Source organism: Lonchura striata, chromosome 4 (assembly GCF_050655825.1).
Source record: "Lonchura striata isolate lonStrDom1 chromosome 4, ASM5065582v1, whole genome shotgun sequence".
NCBI lineage: Eukaryota > Metazoa > Chordata > Aves > Passeriformes > Estrildidae > Lonchura > Lonchura striata.
In genome coordinates, this window is record NC_140706.1 from 46,242,478 (window position 1) to 46,256,433 (window position 13,956).

Consider the following 13,956-nt stretch of genomic DNA (forward strand, 5'->3'; position numbering starts at 1 on the left):
AAAAAAAAAAAAAAAGAAAAATTAAAGCAATTGTTCTCATTAACACAAAACATGGTGTTTTTAGTTAGAAACACCTTCAACAACTACCATCTACACTGTCAGGAAAATAGAAGGCAAATATTGTAACACTTCAGGTCCTGCTCAAACTTGATTTGTCATTAATGTCAGATGAACCTTGGTTTTGACACACAGAGAGTCTCTTTTCCCTAAAAAAATCTTAAATTTTAAAAAACCCTGCCGAAGTAAAATAGCTTAGAAAGCTAAAACTATTTTCATTGTAATCAAAGTTATTCACAGAAGAAGAAAGACTGATTTTTAGCCACATATACTTGCAACACAGATAAGAATACCAAGGATAATTCTAAGCAGGCAAGCTAATTTTGCACTTTTGAACATCCCACCCACTTCTTTATTACAGTTCCCATAGTCTCAAATACTCATTCTACTAATCCTGGCAACTGGACACCATGGTGTAGGTGCTACAGAGATTTTTCAGTGTGTTCATTTCCTGACATGATTTTGTGTCAGAGGCTTTTTTGACATCTCTCACCAAGCTATGCCTTACAAGATCAGCTCATCAGCATTCCAGCTGATGCAGGCAAAATTTCATCCTACATTAGTGACAATGAGAAATGCTACTGTTTTGAAGCTGACAAACCAAGCTTTGGTTTGCAGCTTTAAGTAATATTTCTCCCTCTGGAAAATGTCAATTCCCGATTTCCTAGCAAAACAAACATTTCCTCTAGGCATAGAAAGATCCAAGAAAACAACACAGCTGTAATTGTCAGGAAAAACTGTGGCTCAGAATTCATACATACTTCTAAACATAATATCTGAACCTAGAACAATAAAAGTTCTCTTATTTACTTCAGGCATTTAAAAAAGCAGCCTCAAAATAGACTATTCATTATTACCATTAGCAGGCAATTCTGAATCCATTGTTACTATTAATTTCTGATTTTTAAATACAGGGAAACACACTCACAATTAACTTTCACTATGCTCATTAAACTTCGCATCCGACATGCCCTCAGGACAAAAACTCCTCTTACTGTACATCAAAAGGTATTCTATTACTGCAGTATAGTACATAATATTGTGCAATATCTGTGTAATATACTTAAATATAAGAATGTCTGTTGTATTACACAGTACCAGAATTTTCTGTACATTGATTTCTGAAATTGAGGTATATAGACAGACACATCCAAGTAAATTCTAAGGCTGAGATTTTGCAATAAGATCATCTGATGTAAGTTAATATAATTATCTAGTGTCTCTCAGAGTTAGCTTACCTGAGCTTCAGGACACTAAAGAAGCTTCTTTGCCCTTTGCAATAACATCTACAAAATGATAATATGATGTGTATTGTACCTCCCAAGAGCCCATAAACTTTGACTTTTGTCTTCAACCCAGAGAATACTTCAACCCAAGATACTGTACAAACAGCTGTATGACACTTCAAAGCACAAGCTGATGTAGGAAGAAAACTTGAATATTCAAATAAAGTTTTGATCACAACAGAAGTAGCTAAAACTTTTTTCCTATTATGTTGAAGTACAGGGCTTTCAAGAAGATTGTGATTCATGTTTGATACATGCCACTAGCACATCATGTGGAAAAATGAGAGAAGAGAAAACAGAATATTTTAATAAAACCAAAAAATATCTTTATCCATACAGCCATTTCATTATGTATTTTTCTTTTGGAAAACATCATTCCTTCACATCCAAAATTACAAACATTAAAAAAAAGAAAATAAACAGGCAACATTTTTCTTCTGTTCTCTCTCCCATGCAGCACCATCCAGTAAGACTCTATTACACCAGATAACGTGTTCAGACCACCATCTAGTGTCAACCTGCTTCCAGATGCAGCATCACCATTTTGAATTAATTTTGCCTATTATTTATTTAATCTCCACCCTCACCCATGTTCAGCACAGATACTCAGACCTGGAGCCCTCACTTTTGAAGGTCATTTGAGAATCCATGCTTGACCTTGAACAAAGAAGAAGTCTTTCTGACTCATCAGTGTACCTTCGTGCCCAGAGCTGGTCTCCTGCACTCCGTGCTCGAGGCTTCAGCGACAGTGTTTCAAATTGCACATAAGTCTCTTTTGCAAGTTCAGCTTCCTTTGCAGATTTCGGTTTCAAATGAAGTTTTAAAACTTTGTAGAGTAAGAAAAATATCAAAGGTAAAACAACCACACATGCTGCACTGCTGGCCACTATCAGAATAGAAAACTCAGAGCTGCTTTCATCATTTAACCCATCAGTGGAGAAAACAACACACTGCTCTTTTGTAGGTGGCACGCCTTTGGGTGAGACACATGCCATATATTGAGTACTAGGCTGCAGACCATCGATTGTGACTTTGTTTTTGTTAGAATCAGTGCTGAGAGGCAACATATCTTTCTCACCATACTTGGAGTACAGCACGGTCACAGCAGAATTGCCTGTGGCATTGACAGTTTTCCAAGTTAAGGTCACTCTTTCATCAGATTCACTGATCACTCTTAGGTTCTTCACAGTAACATTTTGCTCAACCATACCTGCTGTATTCAATAGAGTATCCTCACGTTTCTTGCTTAAATCTCCAATCTGCTTTTTGTTTCCATTTGTCACTGCCTTTGAAACTTTCTTTCCATCCAACATGAGCCTAGATTGCTTTTTGTCAGTAAAAGTCATGCTGGTTGATCTTTCAGTGATAACCAGAGCTGTGGTGGTCAGCTTGATGGGAAGAGGTGTGGTTGTCTTCTCAAGTTCCTGCTTGGATTCCTCCTGAGTTGTATTCTGCCTCTCAGCCTCTGGCTTCCTCCCAAACTTCTGTGGTGACACAGTGGTAGTAACTACACCAACCACTGTGACAGTGACAGCAGCTTCTGACATTCCTGCCAAGTTCTTGGCTTTACATCTGTATTCTCCCGCGTCCTTGTAAGAAATTCCTGTCAGGCTCATTATGGACCACCTGACACCCTCTCCAGGAGTTTCTTGAATTACTATGGGAAAATATAAAGAGTAAAACATTATTAATGAGAAGTAAAGAGGAAGTAAATATTATTAGAATACTTCTTACCTTTCTGCCAGAAGGAATTATAGGTATGAAATTTTTTAAAATGAAACAAAAGCGTCAAAAAACCACAACAACAACAAAACCACCAAAACCAAACCAAATTTCCAAAACAAACTATGGAATTCCCAGATATACTCTATGATTAAATAAAAGTGCTCAGCTTGGGTCAAAATAGAAATAAATGTCTAGAGTAATTAGAATATAGTTTGCAGTTTCACTGAGAAAAACAAAACCACATAAAGTGAAATCAAATGTCTTAAAGCTTCTATTCACTCTTAAATACAAGACCCACTGACTTCCTGTGACACTTACAATGCTATCCATTTAAAATGCTATTGGAAATTGCCTTTGTCCTAAGATATTTCAGTTCTCTTCCCTTCATCAGACCTATGATAACTGCCAACTACTTGGCATTAGCAAATAGCATTTTTTACATTTAAGTTACTACATAAGTATCTGTTGTAGCAGCTAGAATGATGTCAGACAATGATGCCTTGCATCATTTGCACATAGAAAACATTAATTTGGAAAATTTTGTATTTACAATGCTGAGTTTTGTTCAGTTATGGCCTTACTGGTTTTTTAACATGAACATTTTTGAACAGAGGTTCCAGCAAAAAATTCTTTCTATTTTCTAGCTACTGAGTTAGGGTTCAACTAACCCAAACTCCACTTCCATTTATCCTTCCCCCACTTCACCCATTCACACACATTGTTCTTGTAACAGACCACATCCACAACCAAAACAGTCTGCTGGACCTGTTAAGACCGAGAACTAGACAGAGAATTTCATAACAGCTGCTGCACAGATAGGATTGCCAGCTTGACACAACACACGGTCCACTGTTACTCATTACAATGATCTCAAAGCACAAGCAACCCAACAACTGTTGGTTCCCCCATTTCCTGTAAAAGAGCAGTGTTATACCTGTATAGTTCACTGGAATGTTGTCTGACCTATTCCAAGTGAGCTGTGGTGTTGGGTACCCCGTGGCGTCACAGCGTAGCAGGACATTGCTGCCCAGCGGGGAGGTGATTTTTGTTGCTGAGGTCATCACAGATGGTTTTAGACACTGCTCTAACTCAGCTCTCTGGAACAGGATTCCTGCCAGGCTCTCAGGTCCACTACATGAAACCAATGGATCAAGAAGTACAACAGAGGTGTCCACAATTTTAGAAAATTCAATCAGCTTTGAAATGCGACAGTCACAAAACCATGGGTTGTCCTGAAAACCTGAGGCAAGGAGGGAAGCGGAGAAAGAAAAAAAATTGTTGTCAGTCAATATATGGATATTGTGATTACAGTATGACACATGACTACCACCAAATACAACCAAGGACAATGCTGGACCTATTCTGAGTTAATCTTTTCTCTTTCAACTTGTGTTTTGTGTTCAGCTGATCAGTGGGGGAATATTTTCAGAGGTTAGGGAGAACAGTATGAATGTTTATTAAGATAAACTTATTCACAGAAGTTTATGGGAGCATAGTGATGTGCTGGCATTACCTTTGCTTAACTTTGCTATTTACCTACCACATTTACAACCACTTTGAAAAGATGTCCCATGACTGATGGTACATTTTCACCTGTCTGTGCCTCCTGGAAAGACAGCTTCTCTTTGCTTCACGTCACTCTCTTCTGCTCTTAGTCCTCCTCTGGGCTCTTACAGCTTGACCTTCCCTGACCCTTTTTTCAATGCCTGAGCAGAGCACAATGATTTAAGGGTTTAGAGCTTGCACTGACATCTCTGCCCCTTGAGAAAAATGGATAAGGGCTAAGGAGAAAAAGCTTTAAGCCAAAAAAAAAATTTTATCTGGCTCTAAACTACACTGGTATTGTTAGAAGCTGGCTTCACTACAGCCTCTGAAATATATTCAAGAAGAATAACATAAGAGTAGAAAATAGGAAGGACCACAAAATACCATAATGACTACAATATTTTTTATGCTGGCACACAAGAACCCTACATCTCTTCTGTCAGAGCCAGTAACATTTGCTTCTTGCTTCCAGTCTACTAATTAGAAGCTTTTTCCTCTTTGTGAATTTGTGATGTTGGAAGAGATAGCCATTTCTGAGGAATATCAGTCTAAATCTTCAGCTGGTATTGATTACCCCACTATGTTGACTTTCACAGAGCCAACAGTGGCTTCACCAGGTAAAATACAACACAGCATATCAGTAAGGAGTTCAAGTACTTTCTTATTGGACTCATACTTTTGAATATGCCTTTCTCATTTTCTCCAAGTACTACTAGTAAACAAAACTTATGGTCTGAAACAAGGGATGGTATGCAAGGACCCCTTGCTACTGAATTTACTGATCAGTACAATAAACAAGCCATATAAGTCAAACCAGTATTGACAGAAAAAAGAGATCTGAACACCTGCAAATATTTTTTCAGAATGTATTGTTAAGAATCATCAAAACAGCTTTTTAAAAATGATGAGCTGTTCTGGAAAAAACCTGCAGATGAAAGAATACATGAATAATTAACAACTTCTTCCTTTTATCACCAGACCAAGATTAGGTTATTTTAAGCACAATGGTAGTGATTGGTTAAAACTATGGTAAACCCCAATTAATCCCTGCTCTTTAAAACAACACTTGACCTGAAGAGATTCCATTACTTTGACATCACAATCCAATTTCACCCCTTCAGACAGAAGAGATTTACATCTATTCACTACTTATTGTTTGTGGGAACAGAGAAGAAGAAGTCAAAGGAAAGTGTATCAGCAACTGCTTTTCCTCAAAGAAGTTTACAAAACACAAAAATTTTGCCTGTGAACTTCACACACATATTCCTAAGGAGAAAAGATACTATCCAAGTGTTTTCTATATCTAGGTACATCAACTGCTTGTGCTTATAAAAATCCTGCTCAATAAAGCACATATATGTAACTAATTGTGCTCATCTTTTCAATTAGGGAAGCTCTGTAATCAGAGACAATACTCTGGTAATTTTCTTCTCACTTTCTTGCAATTTTCCTCACAGTATTAAGAAATTTACTGCAGAAAATGAAGAGGTTTATTATTGTTTTTACCCTACTTAAAACACTCAAAAGCCTTTGAAATAGAACTAAAAAATGGTTACTTCTGAAAAGACCCTTAAGACCACCAAGTCTAACTGTTAACCCAGCACTGCCAAGTCCGGCACTAAACATTGACCCTGAGTGGTACATTTACATGTCTTTTAAATACCTCCAGAAATGGTAACTCCACCACTTCTCTGAGCCCCCTTTCAGTGGAACATTATATATATATATATATATATATATATATACACACACACACCTAGACAGCTTTCATATTCTCCCAGTGTCCTGAAGAAAAGCCAAAGTCATTATAATAGGTATCAGAAATTCACAAAATAAAAGGAAAGATGAAGCAACAATGAACAGTCCTTAGATTAGATGGTTGTTTAGCCCAGCCTGGGACACAACCTGAGTGCAGGGCAAAGGAAGAGTTATATCAGTCAGCCACTTCATCTTCCCCATTCATCATGTTTCCTGATGAAACTGCCCAAAGAAGCAGGATTTATACCAATACATATAATAGATACAGCTACGTGAGTTCCTTTCTTGCCCCCACAGCACAGCCCCTCAGTTTATCTGTGTCTTACCAATATCTGACAGTATTCACATTATTTCCAGCCATTGTAAATCATCAGGTTATGTGAATTCTCAAAATGAAAAGATGAATGCACTATTGAGTTGGAAGCAACATAAAATACTGAATCTCATTATACTTTATTAGTGTTGAAGAGAACAGAAATGTGAATGTAAACCCAGTTTCCAGACCACAAGGGGCATTTGAACTGCATTCAAGTTTGTGCTGACAAGATGTTAGAAGTGAAAAAAACACATGAAAGAATAAAGAAAAGGTTAAAAGGTGTGGGGAGGGGGAATAAGAAGATGAAAAAGATTAGGGAGCTTTAATAAAAAAAAATAATTTCTTAGGAAGCAAAAATGAAAATAATGATAAATCTCTGATGGTACATGTATCTGAGGAAAGAGAATGTCTTTATAAACCCTGGATTCTTTTGTAGAAATATCAAGGCAGCTTGTTGATCTGAGAAAGATATACTAGTCAAGGTAAAACAAACATTGATAAATATTTATGCATTGTGATCTATCAATGCAGTGCTATTTAAATATAAATTATTAATTATAAATTGCTCTAAAACCCTTTATTCTAGATTTAGCATATTTTATATTTACTCTCATATATTTATATGCATGCTTGCATGTAAAATGGCAAACTTATATGTGTGTCTGTGCATGCACATTTTTGTAGTTTCCGCAGTAAGCAGAGTCTCCCTAGGCTGTGTCAATATGGACTTTAGCTATGTGCAAAATTTCCCTTGTAAATCAGTAACCAGACTCAGACCATAGCTTGTGTAACACACTGATTTTAGTTGCTGCAAAATAGCAAGATGTAAAATATTCAAGTTTTGAACTGATAGAAATATTCACCACAGCTTGGGTCAGCCTACCCCAGGCTCTTTCCAACTGAACGTACACATTTTGATCCATGGTTCTAAACAGTATATTCCATATCCAACACTGTCACAACATTTCCACCACATGGCAGTTGCTAAGGGAGTAGTTTCAGGAAAAGCAGTATCTACCCAGTGGCTCAGCATAACAGGTGGGAGCCTGATGAACCTGCAGTATTCCAAATTTTTGGCACCTCCACATGCAACAGAGGCAAGATCTCCCACAACTGCCACTCTGTCAAATACTGGACTCTTCTGTTCCTCTCAGTGACTCACTGGAGTCCACCATATGGAAAATGCTACTGCCATCATTCCTGCCAGAAATGTAAATCTCTGTACAGCAGCCAGTGCTGAAATTTAGTTGTGATTTGGATCCAAGTATCAGGCTATGGCTCGAGAGGTAACCAAGAGGGCCAGATGAATTCACTGGTCCCCCAGTCATTTGCACTGTTTAATTTTCAGCTCACTCCAGAGCTTTATTCTGAGCTGATCCAAAGGGCACTTTCCAAGACAAAGCCAGACATGTGTCCAGGGACAGTTGCCACTCTAGGGGACACTCACTGAAAGGCTTATGGGTGAGACCACACCAAGGATGGCTCTCTATCCTGTTGTTTGCCCCAAAGCAAGTACAGAAGGTTTTATACCTCCAAACTATTCTGCATGTCTGTCAGCCCTCAGGCATACAACATACCCCTGGTATTTCATATTCCAAAAGCACAGATGAATGATTTCCAATGCAATTATCACATAACTTCAGGCAGGTTAGACTGAAGAAAAAACACCCCCATTCCCAGAATTACACTTGAGAGTCACTGTAGCATCCTGTAGAGCCCACAGAGAACAAAGGGCTAAATCTTACAAAGTGTGGAACAGACTGTCAGCTTTAAAGAGAGCTGGCCCTAAACTGTGTGCATGAGAGCCAGAGTGAGCTACTTGGCCAACAATCATTCCCTAACCCTCTCTCATTTAGCATAGTGCACACACAGAGGAACATCACACAGTGGGAAGTAGTTAAAAAACCCAAATCTCTTTTTCAGAGATAATCAACTAGAATAAGGAGATGTTAACATGCCAGTCCTCTGGCAAAATTAGCCTTTGGTTCTTCCAAGAGTCCTTGAAGTAAACATGGGGAGTCTGAACCTTCTCATACGAGCAACCATCTTGATGCTCAGTCAAGACACCAAAGATAAAACTGCCTCCTGGTGTTAAAAAATACATTTGCACAAACATATGAGTTTAGGACCTCGCTGGTTTTGATCTGTTAATTACATACACATGATAATCTTGTTTTGCCAGAACCAGGAGAGAAGACAGCTCAAGTCATAATTGGTTACACTATTTAGAATCTGACTGCTGTTTTCCTGACTAGACAAAACCAGCATTTATTTACTCTGGGTTTCAGCCTCCAGCAGAGTTTTGGCCGCAGTGATAGTTCCATGTAGGTACACAGGTCAGGCTGAATGCTCCCACAGAAAGTGGCTGCAGCACATAGGACACTCTTGAGCATCAAAGTGTGCAATTGTGGGCATCACACTTTAAGAGAAACATTTTTTAAACCTAAAGGTGTCCAAAAGAAACTAGTAACTATTGTAGAAAATGAAAAAAAAATTAAAATACCACACATAGCAAAAAAAAAAAAAAGTCAAACCAAACAAATGAAAAACCAAACAAAACCAAACCAAACAAAAAACAAACAAAAAAAACAAATCAAACAAAAACCAAACAAACAAATAAACAAAAAAAACCACAGAAACCTTCACACTGTACTAGAAGCTGGTGAAGGAAATTGTGTAGTTAGTTAGGATGGCAAACAGGGAAGGAAAACCTATGAAAGCTTACTATAAGAGATGGTGATTAGTTTTTCTGTATGTCCATGCCCTATAGGACAAGAGGTAATCAGCTTAATTTGCCGTAAGGGAGATTGAGGTTAGATATTAGGAGAAACTTTCTCACTACCCTGGTAGATAAGCACTGGAGGAGGTGACCATGGAAGGCTCTGGGGTGGTCTGGTCACAGCTTTAAGAACAGCACTGACTTTACCAGAATGGCTCAGCCCCTCTGGATCTGTATCCCTGCAGGTTAGGTCCTGACCATGGATCTCTGTGATCCCTATCTGTAGCTCAGAGGAGGAGGAGAATATCTATGGGATCACTTCCTTCCCAGGCTCCAGCAAGCCCAGGAGAAAGGAAGGCCATCAGAAAGGAAGCACTAATACCCAATAGAGTCTAAATAAACTTGTCAAAATAATCCAAGACATAAAGAGAATTGCGCTTTCTAATCTCCAGAGAAATGGGATGTTTTCTTATTCACTATAAATCTTTTCATATAGCATGCACCGTCTGTCTGCATTGGGATAAACTTATAATAAAACTATGATGTCCATTAAATAAAAAAAAAGAATTCAGCTAATTCACTCACAGCTCACCCAAGGTAAATTTTCTCAATATAACACCAGTAAAAGTACCATCTGGCATTCTGTATTCTCAGGTGCATCTTTAATGGCTGCGCAGAGCCTCTCTTAGCACCTAACAGTAAAAAACAAAACAAAACAAAAACAAAACAGAGAGAAGAAAGGTTCTGTTTAAACCCAGTGTGCGTTCCTCTCAGGAGGGCTGTATTAAAACCCAGTTGTAGTTCATAATAGAAAATGGTCCAAAGGTCATATCCCAAGCCTCCAAAGAACTCAATGCTGGCACCAGAGGGTTTGCTACAGGAGGCTGGGAAATGTCTGCACCAAGGAAGCCTGCAGATGATTCCCAGAGTTAAGGAGAGAGAATAATGTATGAGGGTTTAAGATTTTTTTTTTTTGTGGGTTTTTTTTTTTGTGTTAGGGGTTATTTTTTTTCTTAGTTCCTTTTGTTTTGTCTGAGGTGGTGAGGACTATATAAGACAAGGAAACCAATTTACCTCTGGAACTCCCATATGAGATCATGAAGGGATCTAGCACAATCAGCTCCCACGTCACAGCCTCCTGTAGTTTTCAGTGTGGGGACAGGGAAAGGAGAACGGAGATGGACTTACTTTTGCAGTTTTTACTCTTTCCTTTTTAATCCTGAATAAACCAGAAACCTTTAATGATGCAAGCCTTACCATACTTACGAAGTCATGCAGCCTACTTGCGTCTGTTAAGTTGTTTGTATAAAATATAAGAGAACGAGAGTTTCAAGCTGCAGCTTCTGCTGTGAAACAAAGCAACTGAACAAATGGACACTGAATACTGTGAGTTTAGATCAAGAAATTGGAAATACTGGGCAGTACAATATTGGGCAGGACAGATCTTCACCAGGGCTTATGGAACTACTGCAGTAGATACAGCCAGCTGGTTTTCCTTCCTTCCACCTGCTGTTTTCCTCCCTTCCACCTGCTGCACTACAAAGGCATCAAAATATGCACTTCTGTGTAAACAGTGATGGAAAATAACAGTATTGATAGAACTGTTCCAGTTTGAGACTGAAGAAGAGAAAGGGGTTACCCTGGCAAGACTAGGAAGTGGAGATAAAGTGTCAGATAAAGCACAATGCCACAAACAGGACTGATGCAATTGTATACTAGAGAAGGGGATCAAATTATATACATAAAAAAAAAACCCAGAGTCTGATGAAATTACTCTTAAATACGTAAACACTATAAAAAGTGAATATATAGGGATCAGACTCCTCTCTCACATTCAATATGTAAATTGCAAAAAACTTCAGAATGATCAGTCAGATTTAGAATAATGCAAGGTCAACAGAGGTCCCAGGGTGACCAGAGTTGCCCTATTCTGAGCCACTAACACTATCTGCAGCATTGTATCACAGGACAGGCTTTATAAGAGCATCAGCTCTAGCTGCTTCCTTGGCTTGGGAGCCTCTGGAAAAAAACAGTTGCAAATGGACATGCTTACAGTTGCAAACACATACAAAGATGAGGGAAATGTCACCAGAAAAATAATGTAAGACTTGTATTTATATAGCTACTGAATGGCCTGTATTCCTGCAAACTAGATTCGCATAGCTTTTACTTCAGTTTTACATCTTTGACGTAACAACACACATGGAGGTCACTATCTTAATTTTATGGTTTTCTGTTACCAGTAGAAAATAAATAAATGACCATAGAGCAAACCACAGCAGTGATCTGGGTAAAACTCCCTCTCCAGAATCCTAGGCTGGTCCCCTAACTATTCCTGCTTGCAATTTAATGTTCAGGTATATTTTAGTAAGGGATGAGACAGGCTCTTCCACATACCCAAGATTATTCTCTGTGTCACCAGAATGTCTGTGGTCTTGGACACGATAGCTCCTGAGAAGGGGGGCCAAATGTCCATGAGATCTGATGGCAAGGTGGTCAGCTTGTTGCTGGACAGGTCCAGGTAGGTGAGGTTTCTCAGGTAGCGGCCAGCATCAGCAGGAATGCTGGTCAACTTGTTGTTGTGGAGATCAAGAGTCCGTAAGTTGGGCATCTCTGCCAGGGATTCCCAAGGGAAAGTTGAAAGCAGATTACCATCCAGCCTCAGCTCATGCAGCTGTTTCAAGTTATAGAAGCTGCTGATATCAATGTTGGCTACACAGTTGTAAGTGACCCACAGGTATTTGAGATCTACCAGGTAGTAAAAGGCTTCGGTCGGAATCCTTCGTATGACAGTTTTCTCTATACGAAGTTTTACAGTATCCACAGGAACATTCACAGGGATCTCATACATGTCAGGGTCATTACAGAGTACAGACCTAGCATCAGGGAAGGGGAAAAAAAATAGGGAGAGAGACATATTTGCATTTATTTACCAGAGATTTGATTTTCAGATTTAAATGCAAATACTGTATCTTTCTGCAACACTACTACCAGGACAAAGAACACTGAAATCAAGAGCAGTCCTCTGCAATTAAAAGTTGAACAAACTCCACAAACATGGAGTCTTTAACAACAAAAAGTATACAAACCAGAACTGATGCTTTCACATGAAACCTGGATTTGCTTTATTCTAAAGTATATAAGGACCACCATCTACCCACTCCTCCCTCTACTGACAACTGAAAGACAGAAGCCATTTTGTAAGGAATAATACATGCATGCATCTCAAGTGGGAAATGCATGCTCCCTAAGTAAAATTATTAAAATTCAGAATTAAGATCACTAATCTCTAATTTTTCTGTATGATGATGATTCAAAATATTTTTTGTACTTACCTTTCAGAATAGACTAGAAATTGAAAATATACCAAAGAAAATCCAGTAAAGAAGAGCTTTCTGGCCCTCTTTTTGATGTATATGTACAAATTACTTGCTTTATAGAGATTAAAAGAACTTTCTGCTCACAATTATTTCACTGAAATGGGATTTCTCAGCATTTTCAGTTATTTGATTTCAGGAAACAATTTCTTTGGGGTATATTGTTTGCACATACTAGCTTGAAGATTCCCCTGCCTTCAATAAGTCTATCCTTAATTTTCTCCCCCTTTTCTCTAGAGTATTCCTCTATTTTTCTTTTTCCTCATGCAGCTTTATACCAGATAACATGTGACATAAAAATAGGAATGACAAAGAGTACCTCCTGAAATTGACACGACAATACCAGGTCACCACATTTTAAATTAGCCTCTTTACTATCAAAAATCACATTATTGCAGATTAAAAAAAAATAATAATAAACTACTGTATTTATTTAAACCACGTTCACCTTGCACTAGTTAACTAGTTTGTAGAAATAGAAAGGACATTGCAATAGTAGGGACGTCATGGAGCAGAAAGAAATGGCCTCCCGCATAAAATGAAGATTTAGAGTAGCTATTTGCTAAGTACAAAGCCATAATCACCATCTGCTCCTGTTCAGGAATGCTGTTAGCCATAGAACTCTAATGTAAAATATGCCTTCATTGCAACTATGATAGAAATAATTTGCAATGACTGAGAATGTTATCTCCAATTTCTTCAAACCCTTTTCCTTATAAATCGCCTATATAACAAATAATAAAATATATACCTTGCTCCAGTGCCATCACTTCTGCCGTGGTAAACGCAAGTGCATTGTGAAGGACAAAAGCCATTAACTTCTTCAAAAAACCTCATTAGGAGGTAAAAGCAAATAAACAGATACATGGCTTCCTCCCAGAAGAACTGACATGAAGAAATGTGAAAGCTTTATTCCTAGGCACTCATGAGCAGTGTGCTACGAATGTGAATGTAGCCATCCATTTAGTAACAGCAGATTACAACAGATTAGCCCAGATCTGTAGTTGCTTAACCTTCAAATGTATCCTGAATGCCATCAGTTAAACCAGCTCACTCTTTACTCTGTCAGAACACACTCTGCTTCAAATCACATCCAGCCATGTTCCAAGGTTGTTTTAATATGTAGATTGTAAAGTCAGTGTGCAATAAAATATCTTTTCTTCTCTTAACAGG

The 13,956-nt window shown here is 38.2% G+C and overlaps 1 protein-coding gene across 1 annotated transcript; it reads right to left on the reverse strand.

The window, feature by feature from the left end:
* Window positions 1-1,651: 1,651 nt before the first annotated feature.
* LRIT3 (leucine rich repeat, Ig-like and transmembrane domains 3) lies at window positions 1,652-13,789 on the reverse strand. Its single transcript, XM_021525515.4, has 4 exons — window positions 13,535-13,789; window positions 11,804-12,282; window positions 4,003-4,308; window positions 1,652-3,000 (listed from the first exon to the last, which is right to left on the reverse strand). Exons 1-4 carry the CDS (start codon window positions 13,648-13,650, stop codon window positions 1,937-1,939), a joined length of 1,965 nt encoding a protein of 654 aa, XP_021381190.1. The 5' UTR covers window positions 13,651-13,789; the 3' UTR covers window positions 1,652-1,936.
* Between the last annotated feature and the right edge of the window lie 167 nt (window positions 13,790-13,956).